Genomic DNA, 13,233 nt, shown 5'->3' with positions numbered 1-13,233 from the left:
GGATGAGTTAAGAGCAGGGTTTGCTGTTCTTTAATGCATATTGTGCCATAATCCTACGGGGTCAACTTCCTTTAGTCCTTTTTCTGTGAACTGTGTGTCTGTGCTCTAATCCTGGTGCCATATGATAGTCTTAGCATGTGTCACATGTGTGTCAGGGTCCCGCCTAATAACCCTCTTTTTTTGTGCCCCATCATGTTCAGAACATATGATCCTCAAACCTTTAGATGAAGGTTAAATTACAGCTTCAGATGTCGCCTTTTATTAGCTTGATGTTTAGCGAGCGCTAAGCTTAGTAAGCCGACACTATGTTGTGCAGACGGCACCGCATGGCTGATGTTTATTTACATGTCTCTGAGCTGTAGGACGGCTGCAGTCTTTAGGGAGAACGTCGTCCCTCTGTGCGATAAGATCACCCAGGCTGATGGGAAAAGAGCTTTAAAGTCTGGTTAGTGCCCAGCTGACGACAGCCTCTGAATGTCATGATTACTGGGTCGGGGTAATTGTCCCAGTGCCTCATCCCTCCCTCTCCTTGCACTGCGAAGTAGACCTGCAGCTTAATCTATCGCAGCAGCAGCAGCAGCCAAGCTGTCACTCCGGCTTTTAGCAAAGGAGGAAGAGAGTGTATGTGTGGTTTAGAGAGAGAGAGCGAGAGGGAAGAAAGGACGCACGAGTGTGTGTGTTTTGGGATACGAGCATCAACAGGGGAGCCACCACAGATGGGAGACACACTAGACATCCTCTCGTGTTTTACAATTCATTCTCCAGATTGTTTGTTTACAAGCCGGTATGTTCAGTGTGTGTCTTTGTCGTATCTGCCTTTCTGTGTGTCCTTGTCATTATGTCTCTGCAGTTTCTGTATGTGCTGTCCTGTATGTCCAGTGCATGACATTGTAAACACTGTATATAGGTCCACCTGTGTCTCTGTATGTGTTCTTGTGCATGTATGTGTTTGCTGGCTGCCTCGTACTTTACCAGCTGTCTGTCCTGGACCCGGCGGACTATTAGCTTTTCTATCAGCCTGAGCCAGAGCCAGAAAAGGAGGGGAAGCAGAGTCTCTGTCTTCCCCCATATCCTTTCCTCCTTAATGAAAACCAGAAGTTATTACCGTATGTAACAGGGTTAAAGCAAATCTAATTAATTAGCCTCCCTGTCACCGCAGTTTATTTGACGGTCCAGCATTGTGGCGTAGAGAGGAATGAGAAGCAGAGAAAACGAGACGTTTTGATCAATCATAGATTTGTAATTGTCTTTCCTTCCTTTAACAGCAGCAAAAGGACACGGCGGAGAGCTCCGGCCACATTCCATGTTCATCCCGGGACAGTACTCCACCTTGGGCAGAGCTGGCAGCGTCAACTCAACGCTCCGACGTTCACAGACGAGAGACTCCAGCTGCCAGACAGAAGAAATTAAGGTTGTTCCTCCATCCATGAGAAGAATCCGGGCTCAGAGAGGACAGGGAATCGCTGCCCAGATGGCCGGCATCTCCGCTTCCTCCTCAACAGGAAGCATCTCCATCTCGAGTAGCGACAGCTCCGGGATTTTAATGCTGCAAAATCAGTTCAACGGAGATCCTTCCCGCTTCCACAGTCTGCCCCGGCAGGGTGCCAGAGTGTCCCTCAGCGCTGATCCCATCTACAGCAGCACCCCGATAAAATCAGAGGAGCAGATTACGCCTCAGAGGCAGATTGGGAGGCTTCAGGTTGACGACACGGTGGTGCACATGAGGAACGCCCCGAGGACAGGCACCCTGCCCCGGCCCAAGTCTCAGGAGGTGAGGGGGACGCAGGCCAGTGATTGGGGTGGAGGTCCGGCATGTGTAGTCTCCCCTCATGCATCCTACTCGACCTCAGTCATCCCTAATGCCACCCTGTCTTGCTCCACCGAAGTCATGACCCTGAACACCTCCGGATCCCCATCTTCACGTTACCCCTCAGCTCGGCCGCTCAGTCTGGCTTCCAACACCGACCCCCTTATTGCCAGTCCGGCAGCCTTCACCCACAGCTCCACCTGCCCTGCCCTGGCCACTTCTACGCCCACTCACGCACCGCAGGATGGTCGTCTGGTAGTCGCAGCTCCTGCTAGCGAGTCTGGGCACTCGGACAGCAGCATACACAGCCACAGCACCTTGGCTCCCACGCCGCCATCCTGTCTGCCGGAGGAGCAGTGGATCTACGACACGCCAGAAAACGTGGTGGTTCCACACCGTGCTCTCACCTCCAGCTGCTCCACTCCGATTAACCAGCTGTACAGCAGCCTGGACCTCTCCTCCAGGACCACCACCGACTCCAGCTCCATCTATTCCCAAGACAATGATGGATATTACACCTCCATGCACATGGACTCGGGCCTGCGCTCTCGCAGCCATGGCAGCGGGCACGGTGCAGCAGCTGGACGCGCCACCAGGCACAGCATGTACGAGTGCCGCGAGATGGCCAATCAGGAGGACTCTGGGAGCCTGTACAGCGATCGCTCTCTGTCCAGAAGCATCTCCCTCCGCAAGTCCAAGAAGCCTCCGCTGCCCCCGGCTCGTACAGACTCTCTGAGGCGTAAACCTGGTGGGAAGAAGCCGCTCGGAGGCGTTAGCGCTATCAGCGGCGTTAACGAGCCCAATGGAGCCATGCTGAATGAGACGCTGATTGCTAGCTTACAACAGAGCCTTCAAATGGGCCTGAGAGGAGGGAAAGGAAAGGGGGCTTCGCCTTCTTCGCCCTCTCACAGCCCCAGCAGCGATTACGACGACCCCTGGGTGCTACGGCCGCGCAGTCAGAGTAGCATCAGCGCCGGGAGCTCCGCAGCATCGCTAGGAGTTAACGCCAACTGTGGAGGCGTGTCCAATGTGTACTCGCTGTGCCACGTGACGCCGGCTCAAAGCGAGACCAGCAGCCTGCGCTCGGACTACGCCGATTCCTGGGGCTACTACATGGACTACCCTCGTAACCATGGAGACCAGAGGGCACAGACACCTCCAGCACACGCTGCAGATAACATGTCTAACGGGGCTCATGCAGATCTACAGAACGGAGGTGAGATTCACAGCAGCAGCCAGGCTCCTGGAGCTCCAGGTCAGGAGGGAGGGGTGGCAGTGAAGCCCAAAATGTCCACCTCCTCTCCGGACAGAGTGCACAGACTGACCTCCCCATCCAGCGGATACTCGAGTCAGTCCAACACCCCCACAGCTGGGACTCCAGTGCCCTCCATCGTCAGGTCCATGTCTCCCTCGGGCGGCCGGCCGAAGCCCAAAGTGCCCGAGAGGAAGTCATCCCTCCTCTCCTCTGTGTCCATGTCCTCCTCTTCCACCTCCCTGTCCTCCAACACCTCTGACTCACTTAAAAGCTCTGGACCTCCTCCTCCACCTCCTCCACCCTTGCCCCTCTCCTCCTCCTCAGCTCCCAACACTCCTCTCAGCCCACCTCCACCCTTCCCTCCCCCTCTACCGCCAAGTTCCAATGCGGGCACTCCTCCACAATCCACTCCACAGGGTCCGACTCTGAGGCCGCCCCCTGCCTGCTCCATCTCCCCAGAATTCCCTCCTCCTCCATCCCCTGATATGCTAATCCAGCCAAGTTCATCCTTCAATGGGAGCTTAAGTCCTCCCCCTCCACCTCCCCCTCCTGTCCCCTCCATGGGGCCACCTCCACCTCCTCCACTGCCTGCTTTTGTCCCACCTTCCTCCTCCAAATCTTTTGTGAAGGCAGCGAAGGATTCTCCTAAACCAGCTCCTTCCAGCAGCCCCACAAAGTCGCCTAAGCCCCTCATCACCCCGTTCGCCCTGCAGAGCGTTCAGCTCCGCTCCGTTAGACGCCCCGAGGAGGAGATTAACGGCAAATCAGAGCGCACCAGAGCTCAGGAAACGGGGATGGACCTCCTTCAGGGTCTAAAGCCTCAGACCCAGGAGAAGTCTTTCTCCTTGGAGCATCCCACCATGTTAGTGCTGTCAAACTGCTCCCATGAGGAAGAGTCCCGTAACTCCTCACCCTCGCCCGTTACAAAGCTCTTAGAAGATTTGTCTTTCGACTTCAGTATCACAGACTACACATCAGACAGTGCTGTCATAAACGGAAAAGCTGAGGATCAGAGTTACATTCTCTCAAACGGAATGAGAAACGTTGAAGAGCGGGAATCACTGCTCAGTCCTCCAGAGAGCTCCCACAGCTCTCCTGTCAAACAGAAGCCCCCAGCTGTCTCCAAGAAACCCAAAATCTCTTTCCTCCCTCCATTCAGCCCCCAACCAATCAACGAGCAGGCTCCATCTCGGCCAGAGGACACAACCAGCCTGTCACCCGCAGAAGACCAAGTAGACGGGCTGCGAAGACTTAAGAAGGAAGAGGAGAAGGAGGTTAAAAGTGAGCAAGAGGAGGAAGATGAGGAGGAAACTTCCACAGCGAGACAGGACGAGTCCCAAATCCGGGAGACAAGTCTTGACCAAGAGCTGTGCACCAACGGAGATGATCATGAAGAGGACGAGGAAGAGGAGGAGGAGGATGAAGGAGATGGAACAAGCAGCACGACTGGATCCGTCAGCTCCAAGGAGGATGACAACGGTGAGTCTGCCTAACTTTTATTTTAATACATCGACCTTATTCAAGTGAAGCAAAGTGCAGTGAGAACACAGATTTTAGATGGTGTCAGTCAAAACCTCAATTTATTTATTAGTTAAGCCCATTACCATAATCCTGTATGGTTAGTGGTGATGCGGCTGCCTGTTGGTGTGCGGCCAGCTCCTCCGGCAGCTGTGAAATTGATTCTGCCCCTCCGAAGCGAAGGATCCAAACTTGAAACCACGAGCTTTAAGAGGTTTGAAAACTGTGAAAATAGCGAAGGAGACGCAGCTTATCACTGAGACAGCACTGCTGCAGCCTCTTGTATTCTTCCCCTCTCACTCTCTCTTCTACCCATCCTTCTATATTTCATATGCAGAGATCTCTTGTGTACTGTCCCTTCCTTTTTCCCGCATTGCTCTTTTTCTCCCACCCCACCTCCTCCCTCTTTCACACACCTCAGCCTCCACTGTCTCCTCGCCTCCTCTCCACCATCCATCCTTATTTTCCAAATATCCTTTTTGCCTCTTCCTCTTATTTACTGCTAATCTCTCATCCTCAGTCAGAACCCCCCCCCTCTCTCTCTCTCTCCATCTCTCTCTCTGTCCCGCTCCCTCTTCTCTCTCTCTCTCTCAAAGGTAAGGGAGGGGGCAAGCGTCCCAGGGGAGATGCTTTTTTCGTGGTTGGCGGGAGAGGAGGGGGAGGGGCTGCATCGTATCAGATGCGGGGAGGGAGGGGGGGCGGATCTGGTAAGGGGATGAAGGGGAGGATGGGGAGCGCGTAAAGTGAGACTGCCTGCAGCGGCTCAGGCAGTCGGAGCGCAGACGTGAGCGCGGAGGATGAGAGGAGGAGGAGGAGGAGAAAAGAGAGGAGAAGAAATCCAGAGACAATAAGAGAATGTAAGAAGACAGTCCGGTTCCTCCTGCGAACAACTTCAGCTTTTATAGACAGACAGGTTAATGCGACAGGATGTGTGTGTGTGTAAATCAGAAGTGCGTCCCTGTACTCTCTTGTAACTGTGTGTGTGTTCGTTTCTCAGGTGACGTGTTCGACTCCAGCACGGCTGAATCGTCTCCGGCCCCGTCAGCAAACGGGGCCCCGAAGGGGAACATGGTGACCCCGACTCCCTCGCGGGCCCGAACCCATGAGGACCTCTTTGCCGCCATTCACAGGTACCATGATGCATCTCTCTCTCTCTCTCCTTTACGCCTCATGTCACTCCTTCATCTACTATTACTCCAACTCTTCCTCCAACTCTCCATGTATAATTCATCCCACTGAGCTTCTTCCCCTCTCGTACTCTCTTATTCAGTCTTGTTTGTTTTTCTCTTCCCCCTCTCTCTCCGTCAGCGTCTACATCTTATCCCCTCGTAAACCACAATGTATCACCCCCTACTCCTTCCCCCCCCTTCCATCCTTCAACCCATAATTTCCCTCTTCCATCTCCATCCCCCTCCTCCTCTTCCTCTTCCTGCCCTCAACCTCTCAGTCATAACTTTACCTCAGCGCTGTCCCGTCTCGAGCAACGACATCTGTCAAATAGAAGATCTCTGGAGTCTGCCAGCCCGGGAGAGAGCGTCTTTTTTAGCTCCTAATTCAGGAAAGAAAATGAGTCAGTCGTCAAATGTTTCTCGAGTCATCTGTGTCAGTGTAGTCACATTAGCGTTGCTCATTCTCAGCGGGAGAAGAAAGGCGGCTGCTTCATCCATTATTAAACAACTCGACACCCTCCGGTCCTAATCTAGGTTAGAGGCCACCGGAGAGATTTCTCTTCCCTCTCTCTCTCTCTCTCTCTCTCTCTCTCTCTTTCTCTCTCTCGCTCCGCAGTCTCTGACATATATTGCATACGTGCTCCGCGCGCTTCAAAGGCAGCCACACACATAAATTTGTCATGCCGCCCGCCAGTTTGTGTTCACGGTCACGTGCGGCGGCGGTCGGAGTTTTCTTGAGCATCACAGGATTTCATTTCACGGGATTTTATTTGGGCCGGCGACAGATTGTCGATGCATTTGTGGCGCGGCGTCACGTGTGCAAAGTGCGATTTGTTGTGCCTTTTAATTAGACATGAAGATTGTGTAAGCGTAGCAGCGGAATTGGGTTTGTTTTCCGCTCGCTTTACTGATCGCCTTCTTTATCTCACCTCCTGGAACATACTGTGTAGAATAATTGTACAGATTTTATAAGTGGGAGGTGATGACGGACGCCTGGCAGTGCTGTGAAAGTGAGAGGAACTGTAAAGAAAAAACACGTCTGCAAATTAAAAGAAGGATATCAAATTAAAAAAACCTTTTATTTAGTTAAAAAGTCTGAAAAATGTTTCTACAACATTTTCAACCGTTCCTTCCTCACCTCTGACTCCTTCTCTCCCCTTCTCACCTGTCCAGTACCTTTCCTTCTTGTCTCATCATCTCCGTCTTCCCCCTTCTCTCTCTGGGAAAACAGAGCACGACACAAACCTCAAATGAAAAGCCCTCACAGCTGCAGCAGCAAATATAACTTGTCTGCAGGGAGACACTCAATGCAGCCGAGCCGAGGGCAAGAAATCGATCAGGTCCTCGGAGACGTGTCTTAAATCGCTGCCTTGTTTACCCCTCAGACTGGCGTCGCTGCCTTTTCAATGCAGCTGTTGTTGTTTGGGGAATTAAACAAAGTGTGAGTGTGTCTTGGTTGACTAAATTCAGGTGTGTGTGTGTGTGTGTCTGCACGTGTGAACTAGTGTGAGAAAAGTGTTACGTAACGCTGTTGGGCTAACGTGGCGACGGAGCTCACAGGGGGATGATGATAGATGGAGGTTTAATTTAGAGCACAGACGTATGTCTGCGCTCGCTCTGACACAGACTTCTCACAAAACCATCAGATGCTCTGGCTGTCCTTCTCGTGTGACCTTCCCGGCACGTTCTCGACAGGTTATTCGTCCTTAAAGGAAGCATTTCTTTCTGTAGATCTAATCTGAGGATTAAGGGTTTTCTCTTTACTTTAAGCATCAAATCTCTCTCACAGAATCTGTATTTTTAATGTCTTTAATGTCTCCCCTCTCCTCCTCCTCCTCCTCTCTTCCTCCCCTGTGCAGAGGGGGCATGCAGGGGGTGGGTGCATCCTTTCTAGACAGGTGCGGAGCGGCAAGTAGCCTCTTCCCTTTAATTAGCAAGCCTTGTTTCTGCCATCGCGGCGATGCTACCTTTGGATTAGCGAGTGTAATCCCACTCTGCAACCCCCTGGACCGCAGATTAATAAGGCTGTTTCCCTGCTCGCCCTAATTCCCTGTTTTCTGCCAGTCGCAGCTTTATCGCTCTGCTTTGGTGCAGGAGTTATAGACGGAGCGGGCTGAGTGGTGTAAATCAACCCCTCTGATGCCCCCCGCAGAGCGGAGGCTGAGTCGTACTCGTGTGATTAAAAACTGCTTTGGGCACTTTTCCCAGTTTGTGTTTTTTGATTAATGTCATTGTGCCGCGTCTGAGCTTTTCTGCAGAGTCGCAGCGTCTGCAGCTTTCATTGTAAAAACTAATTTCTTTAACACAAATGTTTAACACTTCTTCTCTGTTGTTGCGACTCAGTGCTGCGTATTGTTTTACTACTTAAGACTCGTGCTGCGGCGCATGATTGCTGGGGGCAGTGCTGACATATGGCAAATTTGGGACGAGGATTTGAGGCGTGCGGGCCAAGTATTTTAAGTGCAATCTTTTTCACTTTGTTTCTGTGTTGTGATAGATTAAATAACAAAAAATCAGCAGGCCTGTTTGAGCGCTCTACCTCAGGCTGCTCTCTGCTCAGTGCTATGAAATCCCGTATGCTGCAGCCTCATTCTAATTACAGTGATTGGATTTGATGCCGTTGTTTGCTGATAAAACTGCCCCCAACTTTGCATTTCTTCTTCTTGCTCTTTCATCTGTTAAACTAAATTGCCTTTAAATAATCGTACTTGTACACATTCATTAACCCCACGCTTGCACTCACTCGCTCTGCAGAGTTTCCCGAAGCATGTCATTAATCTGTTTATCCTCCTCCAGGTCCAAGCGGAAGGTCCTGGGTCGCAAGGAGTCTGAGGAGGACAAATCGCGGGCTGGGAGCCAACCACAGTCTCCGCCCGTCACCCCTACAATCACGCCCCCAGTGGCGGCGTCCCCCTCACCACGCCAGGCTAGCTCCATCCAGCGGAATCTACGCAAGTCCTCCACCAGCAGCGACACCTTCAAGGCCCTCCTCCTGAAGAAGGGCAGCCGCTCAGAGACCAGCTTCAGGATGTCCGCCGCTGAGATGCTTCGCACGACCGACCCTCGCTCTCAGAGAACGCGCTCCGAGTCTGCGTTAGACTCCCCGGCTGCTTCACCCTCCTCACCCACGACGCCTCACAGCCCCTTAACCTCCCCGGGGCGTGGCAAAAGGGCAGCAGACGAGTGGAACCGCTACGAGGCCATGTCTCTGTCCTCGCCGACTTCGTCGTCCTTCTCAATGAGCGGCTTTAAATACGGACGCTCACGCACGCCGCCCTCTGCCGCCAGCAGCAAATACAACGCTCGAAACCGAATCCTGAGCAGCCCGATGACGGTAATCTGCGAGCGGGAGGGCGAGCTGGCTGAGAGCGAGTACGGAGACACTGTGGAAAGTCTGTCCGGACCCACGACACAGACTCTGCTCCAGGACTCTAACGGCACTTTATCTGAGGAGAGCAGAAGCTAAAGAGCAACGACGCTCCTGAGACACGGGGAGCTGAACACTCGTCATAAACAGGTAGGGGGGCAGGAAGAGGAGCCAATAGGAGGCCCTCTAGAGACACCTTCCTGAACCCCATCCCCTCGGCGCTGCCTCTGAGGGAGCGGACATGTCGGGTCCAGATGTGGGGTCAGAGGTCGCCCCATCTTTATGGACCGGGTTGAACTTAGTCTGAAGTGGGATCTGGTTCTGCTGCAGCTTTTCTACATGATTCTCACTCTCTCTGTTTGGTGACTTAACCCTTTGTGTTTCCTCCTTTGACGCCTGCTGTTCTTAGTTTGTTTTGCATTTGTTTTTTTTTACTTTATCTCGTCCTTAACACGCAGGAACCTTTGCGTTTAATCGAATGACAAGGTTAAGATGGCAAACTAAGGTGTATTGAAGGAATTGAAAAGTCACAAGTTGCTTGCTTTGCTTTGCTGCTGCGGTGCTTTGAAGCTAGGCGGTTGGAAAGAGTGGAATAGTAACGGCTTAGCTTCGTCTTAGCTTCTGCGTCTCTCCCGGATCTGTAAACTGTCGGAGGGGTCGGTTTCAAAGCGTCGGCTTCAAACAGCCCAGAATAATCTCGAAAGAAGTAGAGGACGCGGTACACCAGACGGCTCGCGGTACAACGTCACCGCCAGGTTTTCGTTTGCTGGTGTTAGCTCAGCGGTTCAGTTTGCAGAGCTGGTGTGTTCAGTGGTCCAGAGGAAGTGCAGAGGGCTCAGTGCTGCCACCTAGTGATGGACAGGAGGTTGGGCGTACACAGGCTCAACCTAAATAGATTTTCTGTATAAAAAAATCCTTTATTAATCAAATTTTAGTTTGGAGATTTTGCACTGTGCATAGGTCCTTTTTTTCTTTGTGAGTTAGAAATCTATGTTTTAAAGATGTTTTAATAAACAAATGATGTCATGACTCGTGTTCGGGATTAACCAATCTTTAAATGTAAAGACATTATTTTGCTGTCCGCCGGGTCTGTTAGCGATCTCGTTGGTTACCAAAGAGCTGAAAAAGTAAGTGGAGGCTGTTAATCTGGACGTGAACACAATCTGAGAGTGACCGCTTGTCTTTAGGTTCAGCTTTTGCTAAGTTTGCCACTAGAACCTTTTTAGGGCTCAGATGATTTCTCTAACGCTGTTGACGTTTCTTTTTGCAGTTATGTATGGTTCTGTTTGTAAATAAATAGATAAATGAGTTTTAAGTAACATTCTGACTTATTTTCAAAGACTTTGTACATTTTTAGAGCCCTGTGTTTGTTGAGAGGGAGTGGTTTCCTTTTTGTAGATTATTTATTTTCAGGGCTGTGATGCGCTGTCACCGTCATCCAGCAAGCTGACACAGGGAGGCACAGGGGAGGTTAGTAAGGGCCACATTTACGCCGCTGATCACACCGGGACATTTCATTCTTTTAAGGGTGCTTCAAAGCAAAAAAAATGCAATAATGTCAATATTTATGCTTAAGCCTTCCACTGCCCTTAATCTCGAGTCATGCAAAGCCTCCGCTGGTGCTCGCAGCGGGTAAATGTGGTCCCTTTAGAGTCGTAAACCGAGGTGACAGGCGTGAGACTTCATAACCTCTTAACAGCCGTAACACCCTGCGGTTTAATCACCTGTGACCAAAGTGTGTCTCCCAGCTCTCGCCCGGAAATGATTGAGCACCTGGGGGGTGGGAGGGGGGGGAGGCCTCTCGTGACGGGAAACGACTCCATCGACAAGAAGAGAGCTCGTGAAAAAGAGACGGGAGGACAGAAGGAGGGGTGGAGTAGTGGGAGGCAGGCTGCTAACGCTCTGTGTATGTCTGTGAAATAAAAACAAGGTGATATTTAAAGAGTGGGTCTTTGTGTTATTATTCTGTCTGTCTGTCTGTCTGTGTGTGTTTGTGTGTGCGCCTCATTAGCACCCACGCTCGTCCGCCGGCCATCGTTCACTCCTCCTCCTCCCTGCGGGGTCATCGGTTACGTCTCCTTCTGGACACTCCACTGACTTCAGATCAGCTTAAAGCCACCATAACTATTCACTTTAACATCTCAACATTCCCCGCAGGTACTCGCTGCCTTTTCAGCGCCTCAGCACGTCCTGCGCTCGATCAAAGCACAGACCACCTCTAAGTTTTTACAATGACGTCCCTCCTCCTCCGCCTCCTCCTGTTGAGCAGAGTCACCTGCTGCCGGACGCTGCAGGACGTCCATCTGGCTGTCAGACAGAAATCAATACAAACTCCTCCCAGCTATAATCACACTATTGACACTTCACTTCTCTCACTCTGCTCCTATATTCAGGACCCTCCGATTAGTCACACTGCAGCGTATGAGGTGACAAATGAAACAGATCGACTGTATTGACTGGAGTACAGAGAACAGTTCAGCAGTAGAATAGTTATCACCTGTGTTTGTTGTGCTTATAAATGACTCAGCCTGGGCAAAAGGTACGGCTAAAGTAAATCAGCTATCAAAGGGAAAAAAGTACTGCTTTTGCAAGTGTTGGCTACAAAACTAAGATTAACATCACTCGCATCCCATCTACATAATATTTTATTATACATTTTCTTGCTGACTATTCCATTACAGGACATCTTTAGTAGCATATTTTGTGTAAAAAACAACATTAACTTTTCAAATTTGTGAGTCCGTTGATGTAAGGTGTTACTGAAAGGATGAATTTCTTGCCAAACCCCCCCTAAAACAGCAGGTTACTATTTTGGCGGGAGACCTTACAATCTTATTTTTGCCACAGGTTTCATTTATTTTTCATGCCTTTATTTAGCGAGAGGACAGTGGATGGTGTTGATGACACGTAGTCGAATCCAGGGCCGCCGCATAAACGACTATAGCCTCTGTTTATGGGCCGCCGATATAACCGCTGAGCTACACCGGCACCTGCCACAGGTTTCATTTCAGTTGAGAGCACTTAAAGAAAGAGAGAGATTTCCCACCCAGATTGTTTTCTCCTGTACAGTTTGAGACAGTTGTCAAGATGTGAAACTGGCCAATGTTTAAGAAGAAAACAAAAATCTGAAGGAGAAAAAAAAGTTAAGATAAACATGACTGTGGAAAAAATGAATCAATCATTGTAGAGCCTTCGCCTGCAAAAACACACAAGGAAGGGTCATTTAAAGAGAAAGACAAAGACATGTTCACTGTTAGGATAACCTCTAAACCAAATGTCAAGTTGAATTTATCAGCTGTAGATCTGCAATATTTTGGCCAATGAATCAATAAATTAAAAAAGTAATTATATATATATATATATATATCTATTGTCACAGTTGATAACTTGCTTTTGTCGTATTTCAAACCAAAGAGCCAAACATTTCTCTGCTTCCAGCTTCTCTAATGTGAACATTTTCAATGCTTTTCTTCTATCATTTGATAGTATATATATATTTAGGTTCTGTACTGTTGCACAGACAAAAAAAATCTCTCTGAGAGGTTATGATATTCACACCTTCTAGACATCTGTTTGACTAAAAAATGTATATTTTAAGTAAAGGAATAATAGATCAATTTAGGGTTTGTTGCTTTAGTTAACTTAAACTAATGGCGGCCTGAAAGGAATGAATTACCATAGAAACCTGCTTTGGAAACAACCATTTAAATTTAACTCGCAAGCAGTTACACTCCTACAGACTTGAGATTTGGCAGTTAAGGCCGCCTAATTTCCAATATGGGACGTGGGAACAAACTGCAACCTTAATAAATTCAAATAAAAACACTTTTTTATTCATCTGCTTTCACTCCTCCTCTTCAGCACACGCTGACTCAAGGTCTCCACTCTGCTGCAGGAGGAGGTTAACATTAAAATACATGACTGTGGTGTCTGGAATTAAACATTGAGCCTCATTATACCTTTCCTATCTGCAGCAATGTTTCACCTCACATAGCACAGCCAATGAGATCGATCCAACGGCTGAACAACAGACTGTGTGTGTGTTTGTGTTTGTGTGCAGAGGATAAAAAAAGGCGCCATTTCTGCTGAGCGTCTGAACATGATATTGGGAACATTT

The 13,233-nt window shown here is 49.8% G+C and overlaps 1 protein-coding gene across 3 annotated transcripts in view; it reads left to right on the top strand.

Moving 5' to 3' along the window:
* nhsl1b (NHS-like 1b) overlaps positions 1-11,043 on the top strand; it is a 112,112-nt gene extending 101,069 nt beyond the window's left edge. For all 3 annotated transcript variants that reach the window (XM_069657178.1, XM_069657180.1, XM_069657179.1), the window contains 3 exons: positions 1,266-4,541; positions 5,578-5,710; positions 8,546-11,043. In XM_069657178.1, the coding sequence (XP_069513279.1) occupies positions 1,266-4,541; positions 5,578-5,710; positions 8,546-9,215 (4,079 nt within the window). In that variant the 3' untranslated portion in view covers positions 9,216-11,043. The remainder of the gene's footprint in view (positions 1-1,265; positions 4,542-5,577; positions 5,711-8,545) is intronic.
* The last annotated feature ends 2,190 nt before the right edge of the window (positions 11,044-13,233 follow it).

This window comes from Semicossyphus pulcher, unplaced genomic scaffold, assembly GCF_022749685.1.
Source record: "Semicossyphus pulcher isolate SPU_LCO1_2020_fin unplaced genomic scaffold, fSemPul1.0.p SCAF_11, whole genome shotgun sequence".
Lineage (NCBI taxonomy): Eukaryota > Metazoa > Chordata > Actinopteri > Labriformes > Labridae > Semicossyphus > Semicossyphus pulcher.
Note: the sequence above shows the minus strand (reverse complement) of the source record. Positions and strands in the feature narration are given on the sequence as shown.